Source organism: Salmo salar, chromosome ssa09 (genome assembly GCF_905237065.1).
Source record: "Salmo salar chromosome ssa09, Ssal_v3.1, whole genome shotgun sequence".
Taxonomy (NCBI): Eukaryota; Metazoa; Chordata; class Actinopteri; order Salmoniformes; family Salmonidae; genus Salmo; species Salmo salar.
The window spans coordinates 31,410,744-31,437,067 of NC_059450.1; the positions used below are offsets into that span (position 1 = coordinate 31,410,744).

The following is a 26,324-nucleotide window of genomic DNA, read 5'->3' on the forward strand; positions in this document are numbered from 1 at the left end:
TGGAGGTCTACAATTATTTTTCTGAGGTCTTGGCTGATTTTCTTTTGATTTTCCCATGATGTCAAGCAAAGATGCACTGGGTTTGAAGGTAGGCCTTGAAATACATCCACAGGTACACCTCCAATTGACTCAAATGATGTCAATTAGCTTATCAGAAGCTTCTAAAGCCATGACATAATTTCCTGGAGTTTCCAAGCTGTTTAAAGGCACAGTCAACTTAGTGGATGTAAACTTCTGACCCACTGGAATTGTGATTTTGGACACACCTGCTCATTCAAGGGTTTTTCTTTATTTTTACTATTTTCTACAGTTTAGAATAATAGTGACAACATCAAAACTATGAAATAACCTGTAGCACTCACGTCTTTAGCCATGAAAGGCTGGTCATGGCTCACATCAACACCATTATCCCAGAAACCCTAGACCCACTCCAATTTGCATACCGCACCAACAGATCTACAGATGATGCAATCCCTATTGCACTCCACGCTGCCCTTTCCCACCTGGACAAAAGGAACACCTACGTGAGAATGCTATTCATTGACTACAGCTCAGCGTTCAACACCATAGTGCCCTCAGCTCATCAATAAGCTAAGTAACCTGGGACTAAACACCTCCCTCTACAGCTAGATCCTAGAATTCCTGACGGGCTGCCCCCAGGTGGTAAGGGTAGGTAACAACACATCCGCCACGCTGATCCTCAACACGGGGGCCCCTCAGGGGTGCGTGCTCAGTCCCCTCCTGCTCTCCCTGTTCACTCCTGGCTGCACAGCCAGGCACGACTCCAACACCATCATTAAGTTTGCCGATGACACAACAGTGGTAGGCCTGATCACCGACAACGATGAGACAGCCTATAGGGAGGAGGTCAGAGACCTGACCGTGGGGTGCAAGGACAACAACCTCCCCCTCAACATGATCAAGACAAAGGAGATGAATGTGGACTCCAGGAAAAGGACGACCGAGCACGCCCCCATTCTCATTGACAAGACTGTAGTGGAGCAGATTGAGAGCTTCAAGTTCCTTGGTGTCCACATCACTCCCATTCAGATAACTCTTTGAAGTGTTTGCATTATCAATATGCCGCCTCCTGTTCTAAGTGATGTGTTTAGATTAAAAGGACTGCCCAACAGATGTCATCAATATGATAGGATATCATAGAGGAGCATCAAGGTTAGTATGACAATTTAACAAACCAGTTAAATTTGTCAACTTCCTGCACTGAGGTGTCTGTGAGGACTTCCAGACATGTTGCCCTCCTCTCTGGGTTGCCTGCCTATATCCATATTCTCTTTGCAACATCACATGCCCTATTAAGTTTGGGAAAGGTAAATATCATGCTTCTCCACTGGCTGTTTTATGCAAATGTGAGCTATTAAAAATTAATGGTAAGAGAGAAACCCTGTTTGTGAGTTTATTTACAGAGGAAAAATAGACCAAGGAACGAGTTCCAGGAGTTATTCTGCTTGGCTGTGCTCTATGAATGGTCCAGTGACAGGTCTTGACCTATGCATTTGTCACATACATTTCAAGGCTTGCAATGGCAGCGCAATGTACGTCACTCACTGAATGTTTAAAGTAGACGTAGCTAGGTCATTGTTTGTTTAGAGGTCGCCCATCCCAATAGTCAGATTTTGTAATCTGTGTGAGATTACTGTGACATAATAGTGTTTTGTCACATGGACTTAGTGTGTTGTGCTGCAAAAAGCAATAGCCATGGCTGTGGTTGCTGTGTTAGGCTGCTTACTAAACAATAGTAATAGAGACTTGTACATACACTCTATATTACTCCCAGTTAAAATTAGCCTATTATCAAAGCCGGTTACAACATTATGTAAATGTCATGAAGAAAGACTTCCAAGAAGCTGAAGAACTGATTTTGGTTTGCTTTGTCTTGCAGATCAGGTAAGGCTGGTCAGCGTATCGTGTGGCAGTCAGAACGTGTGGGCGTGTGATGGCTATGGGATGGTCTATTTCCGCGTGGGAACGCAACCTTTCAACCCCAGCATGATGCTTCCTGCCTGGATCTGTATCGAACCACCAGAGCAGGTAAAGCCAGTCTAACCACAGTGTATAGTTTATATGGGTCTTTCTATGAACTAGGGTACCAGTGAGCATTTATTTTATTGGACAACTGTTTGGAGCTTTTACAAAGTCATTAATTAATAAATAAAATGTATGTGAATGCATTAAGATATAAAGGAGGAACATGGATACATTCAATATAATTCATAAATTGAATTAAAACATATGTTTAAGCCCTTTCTCATGCTTGGAGTCTTCACAGATTTGGCAAAAATCATGTGACATAAAACACTACCTTTCTTTCCTTACATTTATGATATTGTTTGTTATATAGTAAGCTTTTAACAATTGAATTACACTTTGACCCTGATCCTGTGAAATTCCTGGATATTGTTGTCTTTTTTTTTTGTATGGAGATCTCGGAAGTGTACTGTAACCTGGTATAATTTCGTATCTCCCTATGTTATGGTGTGAAAACAGTTTTCATGGGCACACATATCCAAAAAGATGTATGTGATTGCAAAATCCAATGCTTCAAACAGAAAGAGTAATTTTAATATGATTAATAAAGCAAAAATCAATACCGTCATTAACGGGGTTTTTCAATAATTACACTAGTTATTTGATGCACGTTTGATATCTAGCTGTTTAGTTACATGGGGACATTATCGTGCAACAGCTGATTCAGGAAAGGATTTTCTGAATGACAGTCAAGTGGTAAAGAGCTTGTGTGATACTGCATGTGATTTAACAACTGCCAAGGTGCGGGAATTCATGTTTATTTCAAGGATTGACAGAACATTTCTGTGTCTGTTGTTATGGTGGTCAATATAATTAGCCTAATTTGTGGACAACATTAAATCAAGATACCTGAGTTAAGATTACGGTCCATGTACGTTTTGATCTCTTGTTTTCCGTAGTTAAATGGAGCAATCGGGAATGTGAAAACGGCTGTTTATTCGTTTTTGAATAGAAATCTGTGGGTGTGTCCAGGTTACACCTGTGCAAATCTGTGTGCATAACAATGTAATTAAACATCCAACAAATGCCTCAGGAGTTGTGCTGTAGATCCACCACACACCCCAGCGGGTTGTGGAGTCCTGTCCAGAAACAACCCCTTGCCCCAGAGAATTGGACAGGTGTAAGCTATTCCACCAAAATTCCACCAAGCCTATCAGAGGGTAAGGTGGAGCTCTCACCATGTCACCACCCATCAATCCCTCTCAGATCTCCACAAGTGTCTAGACTCTGGGCAGTAGGAGCTATGGGTTGTTTATGGACAGGCCATGGGTGTTATGGTAGCTCAGTCAGTCAGTCTGGCGCTGTCAAAAACATGTAATAGCTGTCAAATATTTGACAGAGTGTGAGAGGTGAGTGATGAGAGTGTGACAGGTGAGTGATGCAACATATTTTTTTTTTTTTTCGTTTTTATTTAACCTTTAACTAGGCAAGTCAGTTAAGCATAAATTCTTATTTACAATGACGACCAACTACGGCCAAACCCGGATGATGCTGGGCCAATTGTGCACCGCCCTATGGGACTCCCAATCACGGCCGGTTGTGATACACCCTGGAATCGAACCAGGGTCTGTAGTGACGCCTCTAGCACTGAGATGCAGTGCCTTAGACCGCTGCGCCACTCATGTTAGAGAGTGACGGGTGAGGGATGTTTCCTCCGTTCCTCACCTTCCTCTCAAAGCACATTGGGGTAGAGGAGGGAAGGTTCTTCCTCTTAGGCTTCAATGCACTTTCAAGGAGAGACAAGAAGTGGAGGGAATCAGGATAGAGGAAGCATGAATGGGATGTCTAGTTTTCACACACTTCTTGAAGAGTTTACTAATTATAATCATTTAATTATTGGTTATTATTATTGTCAATTATGTTGTTTACAGAACTCACTGTATTATATTATTATATCGACTATTAAAAAATAGAGATGCTGTTTATCTTTTTCATCCTAATGGAAGGTTAAGCATGGCTATAAATGATAGAGAAGTTGACTAAAGCACAAACAGACCTGGCTACTAGGCATGACAAAATAAACATGCAGTATCCATGTTAGATGTGACATTTGAATTACATGTAGATGTTTTGTTGTTGCTAGGAGTTATGGTCTCATTGTGCCTTTTATACACTCATATTCCTTTTACATGTGAAGCAGCAAGAAAATCATATTTAAATGTATATCAAACCATTTTGAAGTGTTGACCTTGATGTCACAAATTGGCTCCTTTTATTTATAGAAAGACCAATATGATTACCTACATTGTACATCTGCCTGCATTTGATTAATACAGTGATGGTTGCTTATGTATTTTATTTTTAAGTCAATCCTCATATCTTCAGACTGTTAAATAGTCTTAGCATTTTACTGTAGATATTGATGATAAAGTAATTCTGGAGACATACCAGACACAAATATTTGACTCTCACACTGAGTTTATAATTCAGCCCATGATATCTCCTGTTGTGCTGTGTTGTTGACACCGTCATGGTTTCCTGCTCCATCAGCCACTAGGAGTGCATTTTATTAGAATCCACACCAGTCCCAACGACAGCATGCTGTGGGCCATGGACAACAGAGGGAACATACATGTTCGCATGGGAATCACAGACGAGATGCCTGTCGGCACCGACTGGGAACACATTCCAGGTAAATGACCTGACGATTGACCGACTAGTCAGACACCCAATGATAATTAATAACACCTTTGTCCGACTCCAAAGACTATGTAATGTACATATTCATAAGCGGAAGATCAGACACCCATTCATAAAACCTTTGTCCAAAGACTAGATCATAATTTTTCCTTTCGTTTATCCAATTTATTCCCAGGCCTGCAGGCCAGTCAGCTGGTGCTGAGTGTGAAGACTGTTTGGGTGCGCTGCCCCAACGGGGAGGTGGCGAGGCGCTATGGTATCACTGACAAGAACCCAGCAGGGGACTACTGGAAGAAGATACCAGGCCTGCTCAACTGGCTGACAGGTACATGCATGCATGTACCATACTCTCCTTTCCCTCTGCCACACGATATAAAACATCACAATAACCAAAAAATCTCACCACTTCTACAACCGTATATCTAAAACATCTTCCCCAGCTATACAGACAGCCCCCCAACGCACCATATCTCCTGAAACATCTCCACACTTTTTATCATTCTATAGAACTCATATTCAACCCTAAGGCGCGCAGAGACTATCCCATTAAATAATAAAGGGTCTGTTATCCCCCCACCTTTGACCCTGTTCCTTCTTGTTAGCCAAATAGCCAACTACGCCTGAGCAAACAGAAAATTCAACATAACACATTTGACCTTCTCCTTATTCGAATACCTGTATCCCATTATAAACATCCCAACAGTTAAAACCTCCCCCACAGACATTCCAACAGAGACAGTAATGGCATTAACCTGGCGCACACAGAAAACACATGAATCACAGTTTCTTTCATAACACAAGACATTCCAACAGAGACAGTAATGACATTAACCTGGTGCACACAGAAAACACATGAATCACAGTTTCTTTCATAACACAGAAAGGACACCCCTGCCTGATTCCCGGCTCAACCCGTGCCAACCAGCTGTTAGTGGCCAGGGCTCCATGTAGAACCCTCCACTGGAGGTCCCCTGACCTCTTTGGTACTGGGGGTTTGTAGAGCCCCCTCCATCTAAAACCCACCATACTCTCCTCCCCACATACCCCCTGCCACTGATGTGCCTTCACTCCTGTTAGGCTCCTAATGTTCCTCACCTTAACACATAGGTTGTAGAGGGCTTTACCTCCCACCCCTTCAAACTCCCCCAGGCTCGGAGTGTTAAAATCTAACAAGTCCTCCAGACCCCCTTGCCGGTCTCTGCCGTCTCCTGCAGTGGCGGAAACATTGGTGGCCCCTCTCCCTTTGGCCACTCAAACATCCCCCTTACCGGCTCAGACAGTGCCTCCTGGACCTCCTCCAGGAATCTCTCCAGCAGCCTAAGAGACGTTATTCCTGTTTGTTGTGCCAGGACATCCGGGGTTTTCCACCCCTCCTGTCCTAGCAGTCTCAGGTCACCCAGCCTTTGTAAACCCGCTGCCATCAGTTGCCTCTGCAGGGTGGCCGACTGAACCGATCTCAAAGGGATGGTTGGGTTGTGGAAAATAGGCTCCTCCCACAGCCCAGGCTCCACACCCCCTTCTCGTGTGGGCCTTAGCAGCTGCCAGGCCCTCAGCACTGCAGAGTAAAAATCTGAGAGACCTGCTGTTCTCAGCCTCTCCAGCTTCATGAGGAACAGCTGCTGGTCCAACCCTAATCCGCCAGCTCTCCTCAGCAGCGCTCATGCTGGTTCCCTCCAGCCAACACCAGTATGGTACAGCAGTCTCTGCACTGCCTTTAGTCGGAAAGCAGCCATCCTGCTCTCCAGTTTCACCAGGCCCTGTCCTCCTTTGTGGACGGTCATGTACAACACTGCCGCCCTCGGCCAGTGATGGCCCGACCAGAAAAAGTCCACCAGCTTGCGTTGCAGGTCTGCGAGCAGACCAACGGGGGGTCACCACCATCTCTAGCCTGACTAGACCCAGCCTCATCTACACCAACATCCATAGCCTGACTAGACCCAGCCTCAGCTACACCACCATCTATAGCATGACTAGACCCAGCCTCATCTACACCAACATCCATAGCCTGACTAGACCCAGCCTAATCTACACCAACATCCATAGCCTGACTAGACCCAGCCTCATCTACACCAACATCCATAGCCTGACTAGACCCAGCCTCATCTACACCAACATCCATAGCCTGACTAGACCCAGCCTCCGCTATACCACCATCTCTAGCCTGACTAGACCCAGCCTCATCTACCCCACCATCTCTAGCCTGACTAGACCCAGCCTCATCTACACCACCATCTCTAGCCTGACTAGACCCAGCCTCATCTACACCACCATCTCTAGCCTGACTAGACCCAGCCTCCGCTACCCCACCATCCATAGCCTGACTAGACCCAGCCTCATCTACACCACCATCTCTAGCCTGACTAGACCCAGCCTCCGCTACCCCACCATCTCTAGCCTGACTAGACCCAGCCTCATCTACACCACCATCTATAGCCTGACTAGACCCAGCCTCAGCTACACCACCATCCATAGCCTGACTAGACCCAGCCTCATCTACACCACCATCTATAATCTGACTAGACCCAGCCTCATCTACACCACCATCTCTAGCCTGACTAGACCCAGCCTCCGCTATACCACCATCCATAGCCTGACTAGACCCAGCCTCCGCTATACCACCATCCATAGCCTGACTAGACCCAGCCTCATCTACACCACCATCTATAGCATGACTAGACCCAGCTACACCACCATCTCTAGCCTGACTAGACCCAGCCTCGTCTACACCACCATCTCTAGCCTGACTAGGCCCAGCCTCGTCTACACCACCATCCATAGCATGACTAGACCCAGCTTCTGCTGTCTGCATCTCATTGCCCCCTGCACGTTGACCTCGATTTCCCCCACTGGCACTTGTGCCCTCACCTTGTCTACGGCCTTTATGTGGGCAAGCAAAACTCTTATTCCCCAAATCCCCACACTCAAAACACCGTAGACTATCTGTGCTGGCAAACCCTGCGTAGAGCCCCTCCCCATGCCTCACTTTAAAATGCACATTTAGCTGTTGTTTATGTTTCTGAATAACAATGAGCACTTGCCTCCGGAACGAAACAAGGTGTGCTTAACGGCATCTGCCTGAAAACCTGTCGACAGTACACGAAACCCGCTAGCAAACTTACCAAAACCACTCAGCTCTTTCCTTATTTGATCATCTGTAATAAACGGAGGCAAATTTGCAACTACTACCCTTGTCGAAGAGGCAAAATTGGCACCAACACACCCCTTACAAATATTCCACTAGCAATTAGCCTACCAACCAAATTTGCTCTTTTCATGAACACAACCACAGCTTTTTTCATTCTAGAAGCGGAAGAGAGATTCGAGAGCGGGAGGGAGATTCGAGAGCGGGAGGGAGATTCGAGAGCGAGAGAGACACATTTGAGATCTACTACATTGCAGTCAGAATACAGATCTACAAATCATCCCCAATAACTCCTTGTTAGGGGATCAACATTAGAAAATTGTGTGCCTCTGCTTCGCCTTGCTCAAACTGATCACCTCCAACGTGCTGATTGTCCCACAGTGACACCCATGGACGAGCTGTGGGCTGTGAGTGTGTCTGGAGGTCTGAGGCACCGGCTCACCGAGACCCTGGTGCACAACACCATCAATTGCCATGTCAACACAGGCTCCCTGAGCGGAGAGGACCTGGAGGAGGAGTGGGAGGTCATCTAAAGAAGACTGAAATTGTGTTCTATTCCCTATATAGTGCACTACATTTGACTAGGGACCATAGTGCATAGGGCTCTGGTCAAGTCGTGGACTATGAAGGGAATATGGTACTATTTCTCACGTCTCTCCCCAACTGAAACAACCACTCTTTATTAATATTCACTTTGACTACTGAAGTGGGCTGCATTGCATTTATTGGTGGGCACTTTACCTACATTTTAATGTTATCATCCTATGTACATAATAGATTCTAAGGCAACTGCTAGGTGCTTATGAATCAGTACGGATTGCACAATGGCTCTGTGGACAGACAGGACGGGATAATTGGTGTTACCAAGGGAACGGGGGTGTCTCCCAGACCATCTCATGCTGGTGTTTACTTTTAACCTAACCCAACCAATCCCTATTGAATTTAATTTAACAAATGAATTGTTATATTATTTAAAAAAAATATATATATATTGGTGACATTTTAGGAAGGTGATATTTTTCTTCATTTTAGTTAGTTTGCACTTTAGTTGAAGTGGGAAGGTAACTGCACTCCCAGTACACAGCACTAGTCAAGACTTGCTACCCTGAGACCGTACACAGCATTAGTCTAGACTTTATACCCTAAGACAGTCTGCTGTCTTAAAAGACATCCTCTCCCAAAGGAACTTACTGTAGCTCTTGTATTGTTTTTTACATATCGATTTATCCCGATGAATACTGTACGTACCACAACACACTTAAGAGCCTTCCAATAGGGTATCTTCAATTAAATATTTACATCTAGTCCAGTTGAACCACTACCACAGGAGTTATATAGGGCTATGGTCTTTGAATTATGTTTTCATGTTGTTTTAAAGGAAACTACAATGGTAGTATGAAGGAGATCCATTCTGTTTTTTTACTGTTTATAATAACACAGATGTAACATGACTGTAAGTACTTGAATGGAGTAATGTATTATGTTAGTCACAGTGCAAGGGTACCATATAAGTGTAGGTGCTTACTGTGCACATATTGATTGATGCTTCCTTTTTTACTGTGGAATGCTGTGCTCACTAAGGAAGGGATATTTGCAGGAGTTTGTTCTAGGAGATTTATAACACGTGTATTTTGTATAACTACCAGAAAGGGAAACGAACCAAATAATTTATTCAGTCTTAATACAGCTACTGTATAATTAAGGGAATCATGCAGTTAATGGTACCATATTGTTGCTTCTGAATACTGTACTTTAGTGCTATTTCATCCTTAGGATTTTGCCAGTTCAATTCAGATTGACAAAGTCCGGGCCAGAAGTAGTGCACAATATAGATGAATAGGGTGCCATTTGAGATGTAAAATCAGATTGAATGACAGATGTTTTACACTAGACAGGAAAACCCAAAGATCGAGTTGAAGTAGCCCCTCTGTGTGTCTATATGGGATTCCATGGGATACACAGCACTGCAAGTCCACTGAATCCTGTTGTATGAATCCATGCCTCTCCTCAGTATGAATGAACTATCTTAATAAAGGTGTTTACAGTGACTCTGCCTGATGGTGCTGTATGATCACCATAGATAGAGCAGTGTTTCTCAACTCCATAGGACTGCACATTTTTACTCAAGCTCATCACTAACACAGTGCTGATCTGGAACAAAATTGTGGGGGCCTAGGATAGGACTGGAGCTGAGAATGTTTTCCTTCTGACCATGAGCCGTGCAATCGTCAGCAGAGAAAACAACCATGAATGTGTGCAAAAAGCACATTCAAACCATTGTGCCATGTTATGGGTGGGTGATACCATGCTGTGAAAAGTTCATGCTGTGCTATAGTTTTGGACCTAGTCTACTATTGTTTCTGTAGGTCTGTAAAACAAAACACTTCTCAGTTGCCTGTATAATTACTATAGTAATAACGTTCTCTGCACTGCTTCACTCCACAACCTCCAGATAATGGGGAAGTATATTCTGAATAAAAGAATACAACTGCAACAGGTTCTCTCGTGTACACAATAATACTCTTATTTACATTGCAACATTATTCAATTCACTCTACTTTAAAGTATGACAAGTCAAGATGTGTATTCTATGGTGCATTGTTTTTAAACATCAAAATGAAATAACCTTTTGAGTTGTTACTATTTACAAAGCTGCATACTGCATTTTATTCACACTATTAAAGCGTTCACACCATTGCCAAAAATAAACATTTGAGTCCTGTAGTCAGTAAAGTAGTTTTATCTGAGAGGTCTGAGAGAATCTTTATCTGGCATACTGGTGTAGCCTGAAGTCCAGTGTTTTCAGAAAGTCTGGCAGAGAGTCCAGCTGTTTAACAGGTATAGACCGGGTCATCTTCTGCATAGCCTGAACAAAGAGAGAGGGAGGCGATAGTTCTAAGAGCCACTGGAACGCCTGCTCTCCAATAAGACTCTGCCACAGCGCTGGATTCTTCTGCAACTGTCCCTTCATTTGAAAATTTAATTTAGGCATGAAGAGAATGAGGTAACCAAGGCAGACGTGCTTGCTACGCATGTCAGGCTCGCCCTGGCGTATCTGATTTAGGAGGCAGTCCAAGGGGGTGTTCCCATCTCGGTCTGTGACATAAGGACATGCACCGTGTCCTAGTAACATAATCAAACACTCAGGGCGCACCAGTTCGCACGCCAGATGCAATGCGTCTTTGCCTCCTTGCATGTGAAAACATCCACGGGTGTTCAAGTAGCTCTGGCGCTCACTATCAGAGAAGTCTTTTAGGGAGTCCATGATCATTTCCAGGATAGTAATACGATTATAGCGGACAGCTACTGTGAGATGTGGTGTTGCTGATGCTTGGCAGCAGCAGAAGCTTTGACTGGGCATCTCCAGTGCACCGACAGAGTATCTGTTGAGCAGGTATCTGGCGTATTGTTGATGGTCGTGAACAAGTGCATACAGAAAAGCCTCGGGTGGAGTAAAAGAGCACGCCCGCCCTTCTTCTTCCCAATGAAACACTTCCATTGTCCGCATGTCCTCGAGCACCCATACTGGTAACAGGTCCCGCACTGCTTGGTAGAAGGCAAAGGAGGTTCTTTTGCACTGTTTCTCTGATTTATAATCGGCCCGGCTGTCAAACACACCTAGATCGTAAGGCATTGCTACTGTGTTCGGCAGATTCCTTTTAATTTCTGAATATACCTTTTTTGCAAGGTATAGCCTAGCACCTCTGTGCCAGCTCTGTTAACATCAACACAGGATGTCAATGTGATTTACAAGAGAACAGTTATAAATATAGAAAATAATCAATAGCTGAGTTCAGGGAACTTGGATAACACACGGCAAAAAGTTTTTCAAATAAAAATGAAAGCCTATAGCAAACGTAACGGCTCTTCTGTCTCGCTGCTCTTGGAGTCTGTGTTCAGTATGTTTCGGCTGTTATTGACTTGCTTCAAACCCTCTTCAGACTCCATCGGCAGTTTATATACCCTTGCTGGTGGCGAACGATAGTGGAACTTCCTTCACGACTGCCCTCGTTGGTCGCTCACTGCGTCAACAAAAATCCCCATTGGCTGTCTGATGACGACTCCAAGGTGAGATGAAGTGTGACGTCCTCAGTTCCAAGTGCAGTTAACTGTAAAGTATGTGTTAGGTGGACCATGTGAGCAATTTGTTTGGGCAACGCGCTGTCGCCCAAAACCCCCCCCCCTATCGAATGTCCCCAGTGCATACAGAACCGTCCGGTGTATAGGACGCACGTTAGGTTGTGGGTCCACAGTGCATTATGTAATTGAGCGTCTGGTGCAACGCGCCGCCTCGGTTTCATAATTTCAAGGAATTTACATCTTGTTTAGGTCGTGTTGTGTCGTCAGGATTAGGTTAAACCTATCGACTGTAGACCTATAAAACAAGATATACCACATCAATAACATGGACTACAGGTCTAGACAGGCAACAATATAGGTATTTGAAAGTGTTTTTTAAACGTTGACATTCAAATTAACCTCAAATTCTGTAACAGCTTGTAGGTTCGTGCAAAAGTCAAATGTATGTGTTATATAACGTATTCGTTTTAGTAGCTTCAGTATAGGACAGACAATTATAGGCGTATTTTCGATAGTCCACCACGCCATCTGACTGGTGAATATGTGTAATTACATGTCATAAATAACCTTGAATTGACAAAGTAGGATATGCACATCTTCATCATCTTCACCCATTTAAATTAATTTTCAAACACAGCATACAATATGTCCACACATCATGGTATGATCAAATCTGACCTGTTGACATTATTTATTATGAGCCATGCAGAAGTGTAAATGCAGTTTAAAATGGGTTATGAAGTGGGAAATCAGTGTAAAATTGGTTCTGAATCAGCTAATTAAAATGTGTAGTAAAATAAAAAATATATTATTATAGCATCCTTTCTGTTACTGGCCCAATGCTGTAACCACTAGGCTACCTTCCGCCCATACTGTTGTGGAGTTGCATGGGCTTCTACTGTTCTCCATATTCTACTTGAGCATGGTTTTGAGTAATAGCAATCTTCATTTCCCAGTGACTATGTCCCAGTGACGATGCAAACAGGCACAGTGATGTTCCATAGTCATAAACCCCAACCCTGCTAACATGACGTTATGGCATGGGTAATCTATGTAGCTTATGTAATGAGAAATTGAAGATCACTAAAGATAATATTTAGATTTAGTGTATAGATGTGAGCATGACTGCTGCAGCTAGATAGGGCTGGGCTATACTGTATAAAATAGGCCACGTTACAGTTCAGAAGAAGCATGATGGATGAGTTTTTGATTAAATTAATGTTAAGTGGAGAATGAAATACATCACAATCTGTTATCACCACATCTGTGTGGGAATAACAATGGAAACAGCAGGAAAAAAACAAAACACATTTCGTATCTTATCCATGTATCTGCACAGATACTGTGCCTTCCAGAAGTATTTGGCCAGAGAAGTAAAAAAATGAGATAAATTAATATCAGGTAAAAAATTTGCCTATAGAAAGTATTTCCTATACCTATGGGAGGACCCCCATTTAGCAAGATATGAGTCTAGCTCAAGTAGGCTATTGAGCTCCCCAAATATTATTTGACTTCCCTGGCCAGATATTTTTGGAGGGCATAGTTTGCAACTGCATTGCCACATTGCTATGAATACATGCACATAATATTTTAGAGTACCCTTTTCAAGGAGACCAGAATTAGCTTGATTGTGACTGTGAATGCAAGACATTGCTCCTTCATAGGGCTTCTGAGGATGGGGACCAGGGGCTCATGACAGATTGAGGTTATTGAGCTAATATAGGTTTAAGTATAATTTGTGCATGGTCCCTGGCATATAAACAAAAACGAAAATAAATGCAGTCCTTTAAAATAAAAAAAAGACTGAAATTCATATGATTTGATTAATTTATTCACTGTTCAGTGAGATTAATTTAAGTAGCCTTGGATTTTTATTAATTCCATAAATTGGCTGTATTTGCAGAACTAATTTTGTTTAGTTGCATAAATTCCCAATTAAATAATTAATTAATTAATTGTAGCCTCTAGTTTCCAGGTAAGAAGAGAATTGGTCCTCATCATTAGCTTGAGGGGTCTCTCTTCAGGGCAATGCTTGAAACGTTCTGAGTTCCATTTGATGCAATCGTGCAATTTATCAAGACCCCGTGGAGTGTGAACTAGCAACCGATCTACCTGGCAAGATTCTCGACACCTCGTAGTAACGACTATAATGGACAAAAGTAGCCGGCTAACTAGTCAAAGTCTGTAGAATATAGTCAACAAATGCTGGTGTTAAAGCCACGTAGCTATGCTAATGTATTTCATAAATCAAGCTTGCTAGTTGCAACCGCAACTTTTATCCAAGTAGTAGCAAGCTAGCAGTGAAGCACCCCTCGCTAACTTGGGTATTTTTTGCTAGCTAGCTTTCTGAGTGGCTGGTTAATATTCAGAGAGCCATACAACAGCTATTTGGTCACTCGTCATATTTTTTGGAGCAAGCTAGCTATCTGAACTAATTTATAATAAAGCAGTCTTTAGCTGGGTAGTTGACCAGTTTAATCAGTTGGTCATCATAGTTTCGTCCAGCTAGCCAGTAGCTTAGCTAGCCAACTCGCTAACGTTACTTTGTTCGCTAGCTAGCAAACTAGCAAGGTGCTGCTGACGATAGCCAGACAGTAGCTAGCCGAAATTCAAATAGTTTTGTTGCTCTTTCTCCATTTAAAAAATGCCTGCAATGATGGAAAAGAGTGGTTCAGAAATGTCTGGGAAAAGAAGGGGTAGGAATGCAGTGAATAATCCAAACAAAAGTTTTTCTACAAATGGAAATAGCAACAATTCGTGGGAAGAAGGAAGTTCGGGCTGCTCCAGTGATGATGAACATGGTAGGTCAACACGACGGTGGTAGCCTCGGTCACACTAAACTACTTCATACAATTGTACACTGATTCAAAATGTTAATCCTGTGTTTATTTAATGTTCAGGTAGTGGTGGTATGAGAGTTGGGACTCAGTATCAAGCCCTTGTGCCAGACTATGATCCAGGTAAGTCATTTTACCGTTCAGACAGTCGTAGAGCTAGAACACGTTACCAGACATGATAGCCTCGAACAATTCCTGGTTGTCGATTCCACGAACCTTGACTAAACTGGCTTGTTACTGCTAATCTTGATTCTTCTGACATTCCAACTCCTGTCCACGGCTACATTTTGTTTAATGTTTGAATGGATTTAACTACACAACTCAATCACAGATGTTAAAATATATCCAATATATTTCAGCATTTTTAGATGCTGAATTAAAACATGTCTGAGATGAGATAGCTAATTAAAAAGTTTTAATTTACACCAGTCGTAGCTAGGCCATAATTGTTGGGCGAAAGACCATGATTATTTATTGAGAGAGAGAAATATTGTTTAGATATGATTGCTACCCATCAAAGAATGAAGCATTATGAAATTGATTGTGTAGTTGCTTTTACTTTATGATTGTAAGTCCTGACTGCTCATGGTCCATATTTGTTTTAAATTATGTCTCCATGAGATAATTGATTGGCTTGTGATGCTGATTTCACCAGTTACATTTTTTTTAAAGAAAAAGGCAGAGTAGTTTAAGCGTAATGAAGTCACTGGTAATCATTTAATCCCATTATTTCCCTATGTCAGAGATTGCCAAAGTGGCCGAGGAGAGGGACAATTTGGGCATGCGGGTGTGGATCCCCAGCCGGAACCTGGCCGAAGCTAAATGTAAGGAACATCCCATCCATTTTCTCATTATGTACTAAATATAAAATAGTTGCTTTTACAAATCTGAAGTTTAACTTAATGAATTAACTATACAATAATAGCAGAAATGGGTAGATGAGGGTTATTCCAGTCTTTTGTCTCTCTTTGTCTCTCTCTCTCTGTGTGCCCTTGACTTTTTCCACATTTTGGATTCAGCTTTTTCAGCCACACCCGTTGCTGACAGGCATTTAAAATTGAGCACACAGCCATGCAATCTCCATAGACAAACACTGGCAGTAGAATGGCCTTACTGAATAGCTCAGTGACTTAACTTGGCACTGTCATAGGATGCCACCTTTCCAGCAAGTCAGTTCCTCAAATTTCTGCCCTGCAAGAGATGCCCCGGTCAACTGTAAGTGCTGTTATTAAGTGGAAACGTCTAGGAGTAACAACTGCTCAGCCGCAAAGTGGTAGGCCACACACAGAATGGGACAGCCGAGTGCTATAGCACGTAAAAATCATCTGTCCTCGGTTGCCGCACACAAGCTTAAGATCACTTAATGCAATGCCAAGCGTCGGCTGGAGTGGTGTAAAGCTCACCGTCATTGGACTCTGGGGCAGTGGAAATGCATTCTCTGGACTGATGAATCGCGCTTCACCAGCTGGCAGTCCGACAGATGCTACCTACCCCAATGCATAGTGCCAACTGTAAAGTTTGGTGGGGGAGGAATAATAGTCTGGGGCTGTTTTTCATGGTTAGGACTAAACCCCTTAGTTCCAGTGAAGGGAAATCTTAACGCTACAGCATACAATGACATTCTAGACAATTCTGTGCTTCCAACTTTGTGGCAACAGTTTGGGGGGGGTCCTTTCCTGTTTCACCATGACAATGCCCCTGTGCACAAACCGAGGTCCGTAAAGAAATGGTTTGTTGAGATCAGTGTGGAAGAACTTGACTGACTTGCGAAACAGTCCTGTAGCTTAGCATCAGCTTCATTGGACCACTTCTGTATTTAGTTTTTGCTTGTAAGCAGCAATCAGGAGGATAGTTATGGTCAGATTTTCCAAATGGAGGGTGAGGGAGAGCTTTGTGCACGTCTCTGTGTGTGGAGTAAAGGTGAACAAAAAATGTTTTTGCCTGTAGTTTCACATGTGGCATGCTGGTAGAACTTAGATAAAACGTATTTCAGTTCTCCTGCGTTAACCAGCTACTAGGAGCACCACCTGTGTGAGCATTTTCTTGTTTGTGTATGGCCCTATACAGCTTATTGAGTGCACTCTTAGTGCCAGCATTGGTTTGTGGTGGTAAAAAGACAGCTAGGAAAAATATAGATAAACTCTCTTGGTGTATAGTCTACAGCTTATCATAAGGTATTCTAACTCAGGTGAGTAGAACCTCAAGACTTCCTTAATATTAGAGGTTGCGCACCAGCTGTTTACAAAGAGACACTCTCAACCCCGAGCATCCTCAACACTGCCGGTCGGACTTGCTAGATTAATATTTTCCACGTCCTTGTTCAGCCATGACTCTGAGGAAAAATAGGTTATTACAGTTCTTTAGATCATGTTGATATGATAGTCTCTAATGGAGCTTGTCCAGTTTATTCTCCAGTGATTGCATGTTTGCCAATAGAACAGAGGGTAGGCAGTTTATCTACTCGCAGACGTAGTCCCTTCGGGTATCCCGCACGTCGGCCTCTATAGCGCCGCCACCGCCTCCTCCTCAGAGTGTCTGGGATTTGGGTCTTGTATAATCAATATGTTCTCCACCTCTGACTTATTGAAGTAGAAGGCCTCACCCAAATCGAGGTTAGTGATAGCTGTTCTGATGTCCAGAAGCTCTTTTCAGTCATAGGAAATTATGGTGGAAACATGAAACAAACCCAAAAAAGTTTTTAAATCCACAGTTTAAAAAAAATATGCAAAATAGCACAATTGATCAGGAGCTTTCTAGCTCTGCATGGTTGGGAAAGTAAGCATTTCACGGTAGTCTACACCTGTTGTATTTCTCACATGCGCCAAATACATTTTAATTTGATTTTTCATTTTATTTGAGCACGTAAAACGTCTGCTAAAAAAAAAACATTTGAATATCCTTTTGAGCTTGATGAAGTTATTAATTACATATTGGATGATGTACTGTATCAATACACCCAGTCACTACAAAGATACAGGCATCCTTCTGAACTGTTGCTAGAGAGGAAGGAATACGCTCAGGGATTTTACTATGAGGCCAATGGTGACTTTAAAACAGATAGGAGAAAACTGAGGATGGATCAACAACATTGTAGTTACTCCACAATACTAACCTAATTGAAAGAGTAAAAAGAAGGGTCCCGGTAAATTAAAAAGTATTATGAAACATGCATCCTGTTTGCAATAAGGTACTAAAGTAATACTGCAAAAAATGTCCTGAATACAAAGTGTTATGTTTGGGGCAAATCCAATACAACACGTTACTGAGTACCACTCTCCATATTTTCAAGCATAGCTGTGGCTGCATCATTTTATAGGTATGCTTGTAACCCCCAAAATAAAAAAAATCAATAAATAAATGGAATGGAACTAAGCACAGGTAAAATTCTAGAGGAAAACCTGGTTCAGTCTGCTTTCCACCAGACACTAGGAAATGCATTAACCTTTTAGCAGGACAGTAACCTGAAACACAAGGCCAAATCTTTAATGGAGTTGTTTACCAAGAAGACCGTGAATGTTCCTGAATGGCTGAGTTAGAGTTTCAAGTAGATTTGTCAAAACTCTATGGCAAGCTTGAATTTATTTTTTTTTAAATAATAATAATGTGCAAATGTTGAAAGAAAGACTCACAGCTATAATCGCTGCTTCCACAAAGTATTGACTCGGTGTGAATACTTATTTAAATTAGATTTCTGTATTTCATTTTCAATACATTTGCAATAATCTATAAAACATGTTTTAACTTTGTCATTATGGGGTATTGTGTGTAGACGGGTGAGAAAAAAATGCATGTCATCCATTTTGAATTCAGGCTGTAACAAAACACTGTGGAAAAAGTCAAGGGGTATATACTTTTTGAAGGCACTATATACTATTTTTTTTAATTATTTGTTTTTACAGTGGATGAATACATCTCAATTACCAAAGAGAAGCATGGTTACAACATGGAGCAGGCACTGGGGATGCTTTTCTGGCACAAGCACAACATTGAGAAGTCCCTGGCAGATTTGCCCAACTTCACACCTTTCCCAGATGAGTGGTCAGTGGAGGACAAGGTCCTGTTTGAACAGGGCTTTAGCTTCCACGGAAAAACGTTCCACCGTATACAGCAGATGGTGAGAGACTTTAAAAAAAAATCTATCTGTTAAAAACCGAATACTTCATTGACAAACATTGTAACACATAGTTGACCATGACACTAAATACTAATTTGGGGTGCCCATTGTGTGATGTCTCTAAACAACAAATAATGTACAAAAATGTGTTTTCCTTGATTGATAAGGTTTTCTTGTTCTTGTGCTAGTTGCCTGACAAGTCCATTGCCAGCTTGGTTAGATTTTACTACTCTTGGAAGAAGACACGGAGCAAAACCAGTGTCATGGATCGCCATGCACGCAAGCAGAAGAGGGAGCGAGAAGAGAGGTATGAAAAGTGTGTGCTTTTGTTTAAAATGCATGAACCACATTCTCTCTTCCTTTTTAAAAACTTAAATTGGTTAGAAAAACATATTGTAATCTTAGAAACTCAGGACAAGAATACATTGTTCTATGTATAAATGTTTTGCTTTATCTTTTTAGTGAGAATGAGGCTGAGGAGACCAATGGTAACACTCCAAGGGATGTAGTGTACGAACCAAATAAGGACGAGAAGAAAGAGGTGGGTCTGTTCAGAGGCTCTTTTAACTTAATACACAAAATATATGCTGTTTTATTGAACCAACTAACATGTAGATTTTCTGTTTCAGCTGGGTGCTGCACCTGAGAAACAGGAGATAAAACCAGTACCAGTGGTACAGAAGGTAGCGTCTAAATATTTTCATTACCATTTGAATAGAAACATACATAATTCATGTTAAATTCTGCCTACTTTTGATACTTCGGACATTTTAACCCAAATGTATTCCTTTACGTCTAGCCGAATACTAGTATGGCAGAGAAGCTGACCCAAGTCAAGAAAGAACCCCAGGGTCCTCCAGGGAAGAACCAGCATCGTGCTAAAAAGAAGCCTCCAAAAGGAATGCACCTGAGCCAGGGAGACGTAGCTGCTATGTCCACCAGCACCCCTGCTGCAGTCGGTGTGCTGAAACAAATCGACATGGAGCTGGTTGCTATCAAACGGCAGGTTAGTGTTAGTCTTAACATCAATACGTTAATCTTCTCTGTGATAGGATTTTCTTGTTCTCCTCTGATGAGAGTAAGTTTTGCATCAATCATGTATGGATGTTAATGGGAGATTTGTATGAAAATTAAGAACAGGACCTAAAGTATCTTCAGTATTCACCCAAGTCCAGATGAGAGATGAGTTAACCTAGAAATCTTTCCTGAATGAGTTTTATCCCTTTTCTAGATCCAGAGCATCAAACAGAATAACAGTGCTCTGAAGGACAAGCTTGATGTGGGAGTGGACCACTTCAGAGTACCTGAGGTAAAGCTATTGCTTACCTAGAGTTCTGACCATCTAATTTGGTCTCTTTCTTCATAGAATGAATGTTACTCTTGTGGCTTGTAACCAGGGGTTGAAACAAAAATGATTTTCCAATCGTTCCGTTCTGAACAGAAACATTTTTTGTTTCGCTGAAGTTCTGAACAGACTTGAACTAAAAATCAATATCTGTAGTTCCTTTTTAAACCTCTGAAATAGTTTTTTTTAAACATTTGGCTCCACATTTTAAATTCTTTCACTAATCAGTGCGGATAGAACAGCTTGCTATGGACTTCCGAGATTTGGCTTAACGTTGGACCAGAGCTAGCTAACAAGCTTCTGTATGCAGTGGCACCAGAATTAAAATTAAAAAGATGTCTTACCATTTTGTAGGTAATAAAATGTAGTGAACTGAAGAAAAATAAACGCAACGTTTTACTGAGTTACAGTTCATGTAAGGAAGTCAGTCAATTGAAATAAATGAATTAGTCCCTAATCTATGGATTTCACATGACTGGGAATAAAGATAAACATCTGTTTGTCACAGGTACCTTTAAAAAATAAAAAAAGGCTTGGGCATGAATCAGAAAACCAGTCAGTATCTGGTGTGACCACCATTTGCCTCATGCAGTACGACATATCTCCTTCGCATAGAGTTGATTAGGCTGTTGATTGTGGCCTGTGGAATGCTGTCGCACTCTTCAATGGCTGTGCGAAGTTTCTGGATTGTGGCGGAAACTGGAACATACTGTCGTACACGTCGATCCAGAGCATCGCAAACATGCTCAATGGATGACACGTCTGAGTATGCAGGCCATGGAAGAACTGGGACATTTTCAGCTTCCAGGAATTGTGTACAGATCCTTGTGACATGGAGCTGTGCTTTATCATGCTGAAACATGAGGTGATGGCGGTGGCTGAATGGCACGACAATGGGCCTCAGAATCTCTTCCCAGTATCTCTGAGCATTCAAATTGCCATCGATAAAATGCAATTGTATTTGTTCGTAGATTATGCCTGCCCATACTATAACCCCACCGCCACCATGGGACACTCTGTTCACAAAGTTGACATCAGCAAACCGCTCGCCCACACAACGCCATACAGTCTGCTACCTGCCCGGTACAGTAGAAACCGGTATTCATCCGTGAAGAGCACACTTCTCCAGCATGCCAGTGGCCATTGAAGGTGAGCATTTGCCCACTGAAGTCGGTTACAACGCCGAACTGCAGTCAGGTCAAGACCCTGGTGAGGATGAGGAGCACGCAGATGATCTTCCCGTGAGATGGTTTCTGCCAGTTTGTGCAGAAATACTTCAGATGTGCAAACCCACTGTTTCATGAGATATCTGGGTGGCTGGTCTCAGTTTATCCCGCAGGTGAAGAAGCTGGATGTGGAGGACCTGGGCTGGCGTGGTTACACATGGTTGGACGCACTGTCAAATTCTCTAAAACAACGTTGAAAGTGGCTTATGGTAGAGAAATGATCTGGCAACAGCTCTGGTGGACATTCCTGCAGTCAGCATGCCAATTGCACGCTTCTTCAACTTGAGACATCTGTGGCATTGTGTTGTGACAAATCTGCACATTTTAGTGGCCTTTTATTGTCCCCAACACAAGATTCACTTGTGTAATGATCATGCTTTAATCAGCTTCTTGATATGCCACACCTGTCAGGTTGATGGATTATTTTGGCAAAGGAGAAATGCTCACTAACAGTGACGTAAACAAATTTGTTAACACAATTTGAAAGAAATAAGCTTTTTGTGCATATGGAATTTCTGGGATCTTTTATTTCAGCTCATGAAACATATTTCCGACACGTTTCATGTTGCGTTTTATATTTTTGTTCAGTATAAATAGTATCCTTAACTAGCATTGAAAAAGTTAATCCATTCTTCTATAGTAAAAAAATCTCTTTCTGAATACGCTCAAACACTTTCAGGTGGCATGCAGATGCTGAAATACGTTTGAGTGACAGTGAGGACATTGCGTAGTCGCTTTGTTGCAGATTTTTTGTGGGACTGAAATGTAAAAGAACGTTACTAACTGGTTCCCATGCTTTTAAAAAAGCGGTTATGGTCCGGAACAGTATACAGTGGGGAGAACAAGTATTTGATAACCTGCAAAATCGGCAGTGTTTCCTACTTACAAAGCATGTAGAGGTCTGTAAGTCTTATCATAGGTACACTTCAACTGTGAGAGACGGAATCTAAAACAAAAACCCAGAAAAATCACATGATTTTTAAGTAATTAATTTGCATTTTATTGCATGACATAAGTATTTGATACATCAGAAAAGCAGAACTTAATATTTGGTACAGAAACCTTTGTTTGCAATTACAGAGATCATACGTTTCCTGTAGTTCTTGACCAGGTTTGCACACACTGCAGCAGGGATTTTGGCCCACTCCTCCATACAGACCTTCTCCAGATCCTTCAGGTTTCGGGGCTGTCGCTGGGCAATACGGACTTTCAGCTCCCTCCAAAGATTTTCTATTGGGTTCAGGTCTGGAGACTGGCTAGGCCACTCCAGGACCTTGAGATGCTTCTTACGGAGACACTCTTTAGTTGGCCTGGCTGTGTGTTTCGGGTCGTTGTCATGCTGAAAGACCCAGCCACAATGCTCTTACTGAGGGAAGGAGGTTGTTGGCCAAGATCTCGCGATACATGGCCCCATCTATCCTCCCCTCAATACGGTGCAGTCGTCCTGTCCCCTTTCCAGAAAAGCATCCCCAAAGAATGTTTCCACCTCCATGCTTCACAGTTGGGATGGTGTTCTTGGGGTTGTACTCATCCTTCTTCTTCCTCCAAACACGGCGAGTGGAGTTTAGACCAAAAAGCTCTATTTTTGTCTCAGACCACATGACCTTCTCCCATTCCTACTCTGGATCATCCAGATGGTCATTGGCAAACTTAAGACGGGCCTGGACATGCACTGGCTTGAGCAGGGGGACCTTGCGTGCGCTGCAGGATTTTAATCCATGACGGCGTAGTGTGTTACTAATGGTTTTCTTTAAGACTGTTATCCCAGCTCTCTTCAGGTCATTGACCAGGTCCTGCCGTGTAGTTCTGGGCTGATCCCTCGCCTTCCTCATGATCATTGATGCCCCACGAGGTGAGATCTTGCATGGAGCCGCAGACCGAGGGTGATTGACCGTCATCTTGAACTTCTTCCATTTTCTAATAATTGCGCCAACAGTTGTTGCCTTCTCACCAAGCTGCTTGCCTATTGTCCTGTAGCCCATCCCAGCCTTGTGCAGGTCTACAATTTTATCCCTGATGTCCTTACACAGCTCTCTGGTCTTGGCCATTGTGGAGAGGTTGGAGTCTGTTTGATTGAGTGTGTGGACAGGTGTCTTTTATACAGGTAACGAGTTCAAACAGGTGCAGTTAATACAGGTAAACAGTGGATAACAGGAGGGCTTCTTAAAATAAAACTAACAGGTCTGTGAGAGCCGGAATTCTTACTGGTTGGTAGGTGATCAAATACTTATGTCATGCAATAAAATGCAAATTAATTACTTAAAAATCATACAATGTGATTTTCTGGATTTTTGTTTTATATTCCGTCTCTCACAGTTGAAGTGTACCTATGATAAAAATTACAGACCTCTACATGCTTTGAAAGTAGGATACACTGCCGATTTTGCAGGTTATCAAATACTTGTTCTCACTTTCGTTCCCGATTCTGTTCCTAGAATATTTTTATTTTTTTCCAGTTTTCTGTTCTAACCCCTGCTTTTAACTCATTATGACCTGTGGTGTATGTCATGTTTGCGTGCCAGTGATAACATGACCATTCATGTCTCAGGTGACCCAGAAGTTCAACACTCGCTGGACAACAGAGGAGCAACTGCTTGCTGTACAAGGTAATTGATTTCAATTGCAACAGATGTGTAGGGATTAGAGAAAGGGAAGAGGTAGAAAATGTAACCAACTGAAATGAGGCCCATGTGAAAAGTCATGGTATAAAGAATTCCATCTTAAGTTGTTTTGCTGGGGGGGCATGGCACATAATCTACATTTGTTTAAAATGTTTGTTCCCTCCATTGTAACATCTTCCAGCCATCAGAAAATATGGGCGGGACTTCCAGGCTATCTCGGACGTGATTGGCAACAAGTCTGTGGTGCAGGTGAAGAACTTCTTTGTTAACTACCGCCGACGCTTCAACCTGGATGAGGTGCTGCAGGAATGGGAGGCTGAGCACGGGATGGCGGGAGCAGCCAAGGGAGGAGAGGAGGAGAAAATGGACACATCATCTTCTACTGAGGATGGAGCCACCACCCCTGTGGTGCCAGAGGGTCAAAAAGAGGTCTGTGACTGACCAATTTGATTGTATTCCATTATGGATTTTTATTTTAAATGTAACGGGTTTGATTGGCTAAATTCAGTTATCAATCTCAGTATGAAATGAGACACCATTTGCACTGTGCCCTACTATTTTAGTGGTCCCCTTTTTATCTGCACCAGTATAGTAATTCAGAGGGATGTACAAAGAATTCCAGTCTTTAATTTCAGTTTGATTTTCCAGATGTATTAATTGTAAATACTCCCCATTGTACCTTTACAGGACTCATCGCCAGTGGCGGCAAAACAACCTCTGGCCTCCTGAGTGGTCGGCCATCTTGGATTATTCTGTTGGCGGAACTCCTCCCTCTGAGATTTTACTTTTGTGCTGAAGAGACGATGATTAATCTGAATCTGCACAGGTTACATCCTGTCTGTGTGTGCTTCTTCAAGAAGGGCATTCCTGTTACCTCTTCCCCAATTCAAGAATGTTTTGCAGCTGCCCACCAATTAACTCAAGCACCATTCTTCAGCCGGGCTGACAGTCAAAGTAACCAGGATTATCTGACTGCACTTTATCCCATCACTGTTTTTGTCACCTTGGTGAGAAGGAAAACTTCTGTATCAAATTTAACTTGTTTTTGTATCTGGCCTCTTTTACCCTGTCACTCTGAACATTACAGATGATCCCTGTGATCTAGACCACAATACACATTTTTCATTTTATCCTTCTGTAACCCTCTTTACTTTGTAAAGACTGGTTTTGGTTGTGTAGTATTTAATCATAATAGGTCTTTATTATGAAATGACCCTGTGATTACTATCCTGTCATTCTGTGTGCTTGACGAAGATGTCTTTGTATACCAGGCGGCCATAAAGAAACACCCCAATAAATACCATCGCAGTGTTGGAGATGGGGTGAGTCAGGCGAGTTGTACCCCCGACACAAACACAGGGCGTAGTTCGAGAGGATGGCATTTCCACAGGAACATTTCGTATTGAGACCCAGTGCAAGTTGATACTACACAACCATCTATTTGTCTTCTTCCTCCCTAACCTTTTGTCTGTGACCCTAGTGCATATTTAGAAATAATGCATTAGTTGTAATTAATGTAAGGAACTTTAAATAGGAGTTGTTAAACATTGTGAGGATGTCCATTTTCAGTTTACTAGTAACCTCAGGACAATCGGGTCAACACAATTATGTTATGAATGATTTTCAGTTGAAAGGACCGTTGAATGAGAAGTTAAGTAGATGAATGAGAGAATTTTGACTTTTTAATTTAAACATTTTGAGTTTTGAAGTGTTATTTGTCAGTTCAAACCCTGTCCCTTTCGCAGCAACCTGCCTATGCTATTCAACTGTTTTTAATGTACTGATGCCATGATTTAGCGTACTGTTTTGAAACTTTTTTTTATATATATATTTGTGAAGAAATTGTGAATGCCTGAGGTGGGGTTTTAATGTGTGTATATTTTATTGCTGTCATTTACCATTGTGTATTCAGTTTGCTCATCAATTAACCATAAATAAATTTGAAGGATTTATAGGGACATTTAAAGAATTCACTGGATGCTCATTTGTCTTTTCCTGCTATTTGCTTTTAGCCTGGTCCCAGACCTGTTGTCACTCAGGCTCATTTGTTCTGTCTTTCAGCACAGCTTGTCATATTTAGGTCAACTCTATTAGGAAGGTGTTCCAAATGTTTGGTACACTAAGTGTATATAAAACCTTGAGTGATGATCAGCCTTTTCTGAAGAAGGATCATGAAGTATTGTTTCAGAACAGATTGCACAAATATATATGTTTTTACTGGATAGGAAGAAATTATTGAAGTAGTTTAAGTGATGGGTACCGAGTGTACGGAC

General features: G+C 42.2%; 3 protein-coding genes across 4 annotated transcripts in view; 2 read left to right on the forward strand and 1 right to left on the reverse strand.

Moving 5' to 3' along the window:
• LOC106611195 (tectonin beta-propeller repeat-containing protein 2) overlaps positions 1 to 10,322 on the forward strand; it is a 37,335-nt gene extending 27,013 nt beyond the window's left edge. Inside the window, exons 17-20 of the mRNA XM_014211158.2 lie at positions 1,901 to 2,049; positions 4,537 to 4,678; positions 4,862 to 5,011; positions 8,210 to 10,322. Of these exons, the coding sequence (XP_014066633.2) occupies positions 1,901 to 2,049; positions 4,537 to 4,678; positions 4,862 to 5,011; positions 8,210 to 8,361 (593 nt within the window). The 3' untranslated portion in view covers positions 8,362 to 10,322. The remainder of the gene's footprint in view (positions 1 to 1,900; positions 2,050 to 4,536; positions 4,679 to 4,861; positions 5,012 to 8,209) is intronic.
• Positions 10,323 to 10,457: 135 nt separating this feature from the next.
• On the reverse strand, positions 10,458 to 11,972 carry LOC106611197 (ankyrin repeat domain-containing protein 9). The gene has a single exon (XM_014211162.2). It carries the CDS (start codon positions 11,460 to 11,462, stop codon positions 10,593 to 10,595), a length of 870 nt encoding a protein of 289 aa, XP_014066637.1. The 5' UTR covers positions 11,463 to 11,972; the 3' UTR covers positions 10,458 to 10,592.
• A 1,921-nt stretch (positions 11,973 to 13,893) lies between these two features.
• LOC106611196 (REST corepressor 1) lies at positions 13,894 to 26,011 on the forward strand. Of its 2 annotated transcripts, none has more exons than XM_014211159.2 (12): positions 13,894 to 14,709; positions 14,809 to 14,868; positions 15,489 to 15,569; positions 18,645 to 18,859; positions 19,048 to 19,175; positions 19,322 to 19,400; positions 19,489 to 19,542; positions 19,659 to 19,865; positions 20,091 to 20,168; positions 23,979 to 24,036; positions 24,233 to 24,480; positions 24,739 to 26,011. In XM_014211159.2, exons 1-12 carry the CDS (start codon positions 14,553 to 14,555, stop codon positions 24,778 to 24,780), a joined length of 1,407 nt encoding a protein of 468 aa, XP_014066634.1. In that variant the 5' UTR covers positions 13,894 to 14,552; the 3' UTR covers positions 24,781 to 26,011. The 2 variants fall into 2 exon arrangements, with proteins under 2 accessions (XP_014066634.1, XP_014066635.1); XM_014211160.2 differs by having other exon boundaries at positions 13,898 to 14,709; positions 19,048 to 19,166.
• The last annotated feature ends 313 nt before the right edge of the window (positions 26,012 to 26,324 follow it).

What these genes read in the sequence shown, in the direction of transcription:
- LOC106611197 (XM_014211162.2), bottom strand. Translation starts at nt 11,462, where the DNA reads ATGCCTTACGATCTAGGTGTGTTTGACAGCCGGGCCGATTATAAATCA.
- LOC106611196 (XM_014211159.2), top strand. Translation starts at nt 14,553, where the DNA reads ATGCCTGCAATGATGGAAAAGAGTGGTTCAGAAATGTCTGGGAAAAGA. An exon ending in CTCCAGTGATGATGAACATG is followed by an intron (nt 14,710 to 14,808) that starts GTAGGTCAACAC and finishes TTTAATGTTCAG; the next exon opens with GTAGTGGTGGTATGAGAGTT. An exon ending in TGCCAGAGGGTCAAAAAGAG is followed by an intron (nt 24,481 to 24,738) that starts GTCTGTGACTGA and finishes GTACCTTTACAG; the next exon opens with GACTCATCGCCAGTGGCGGC.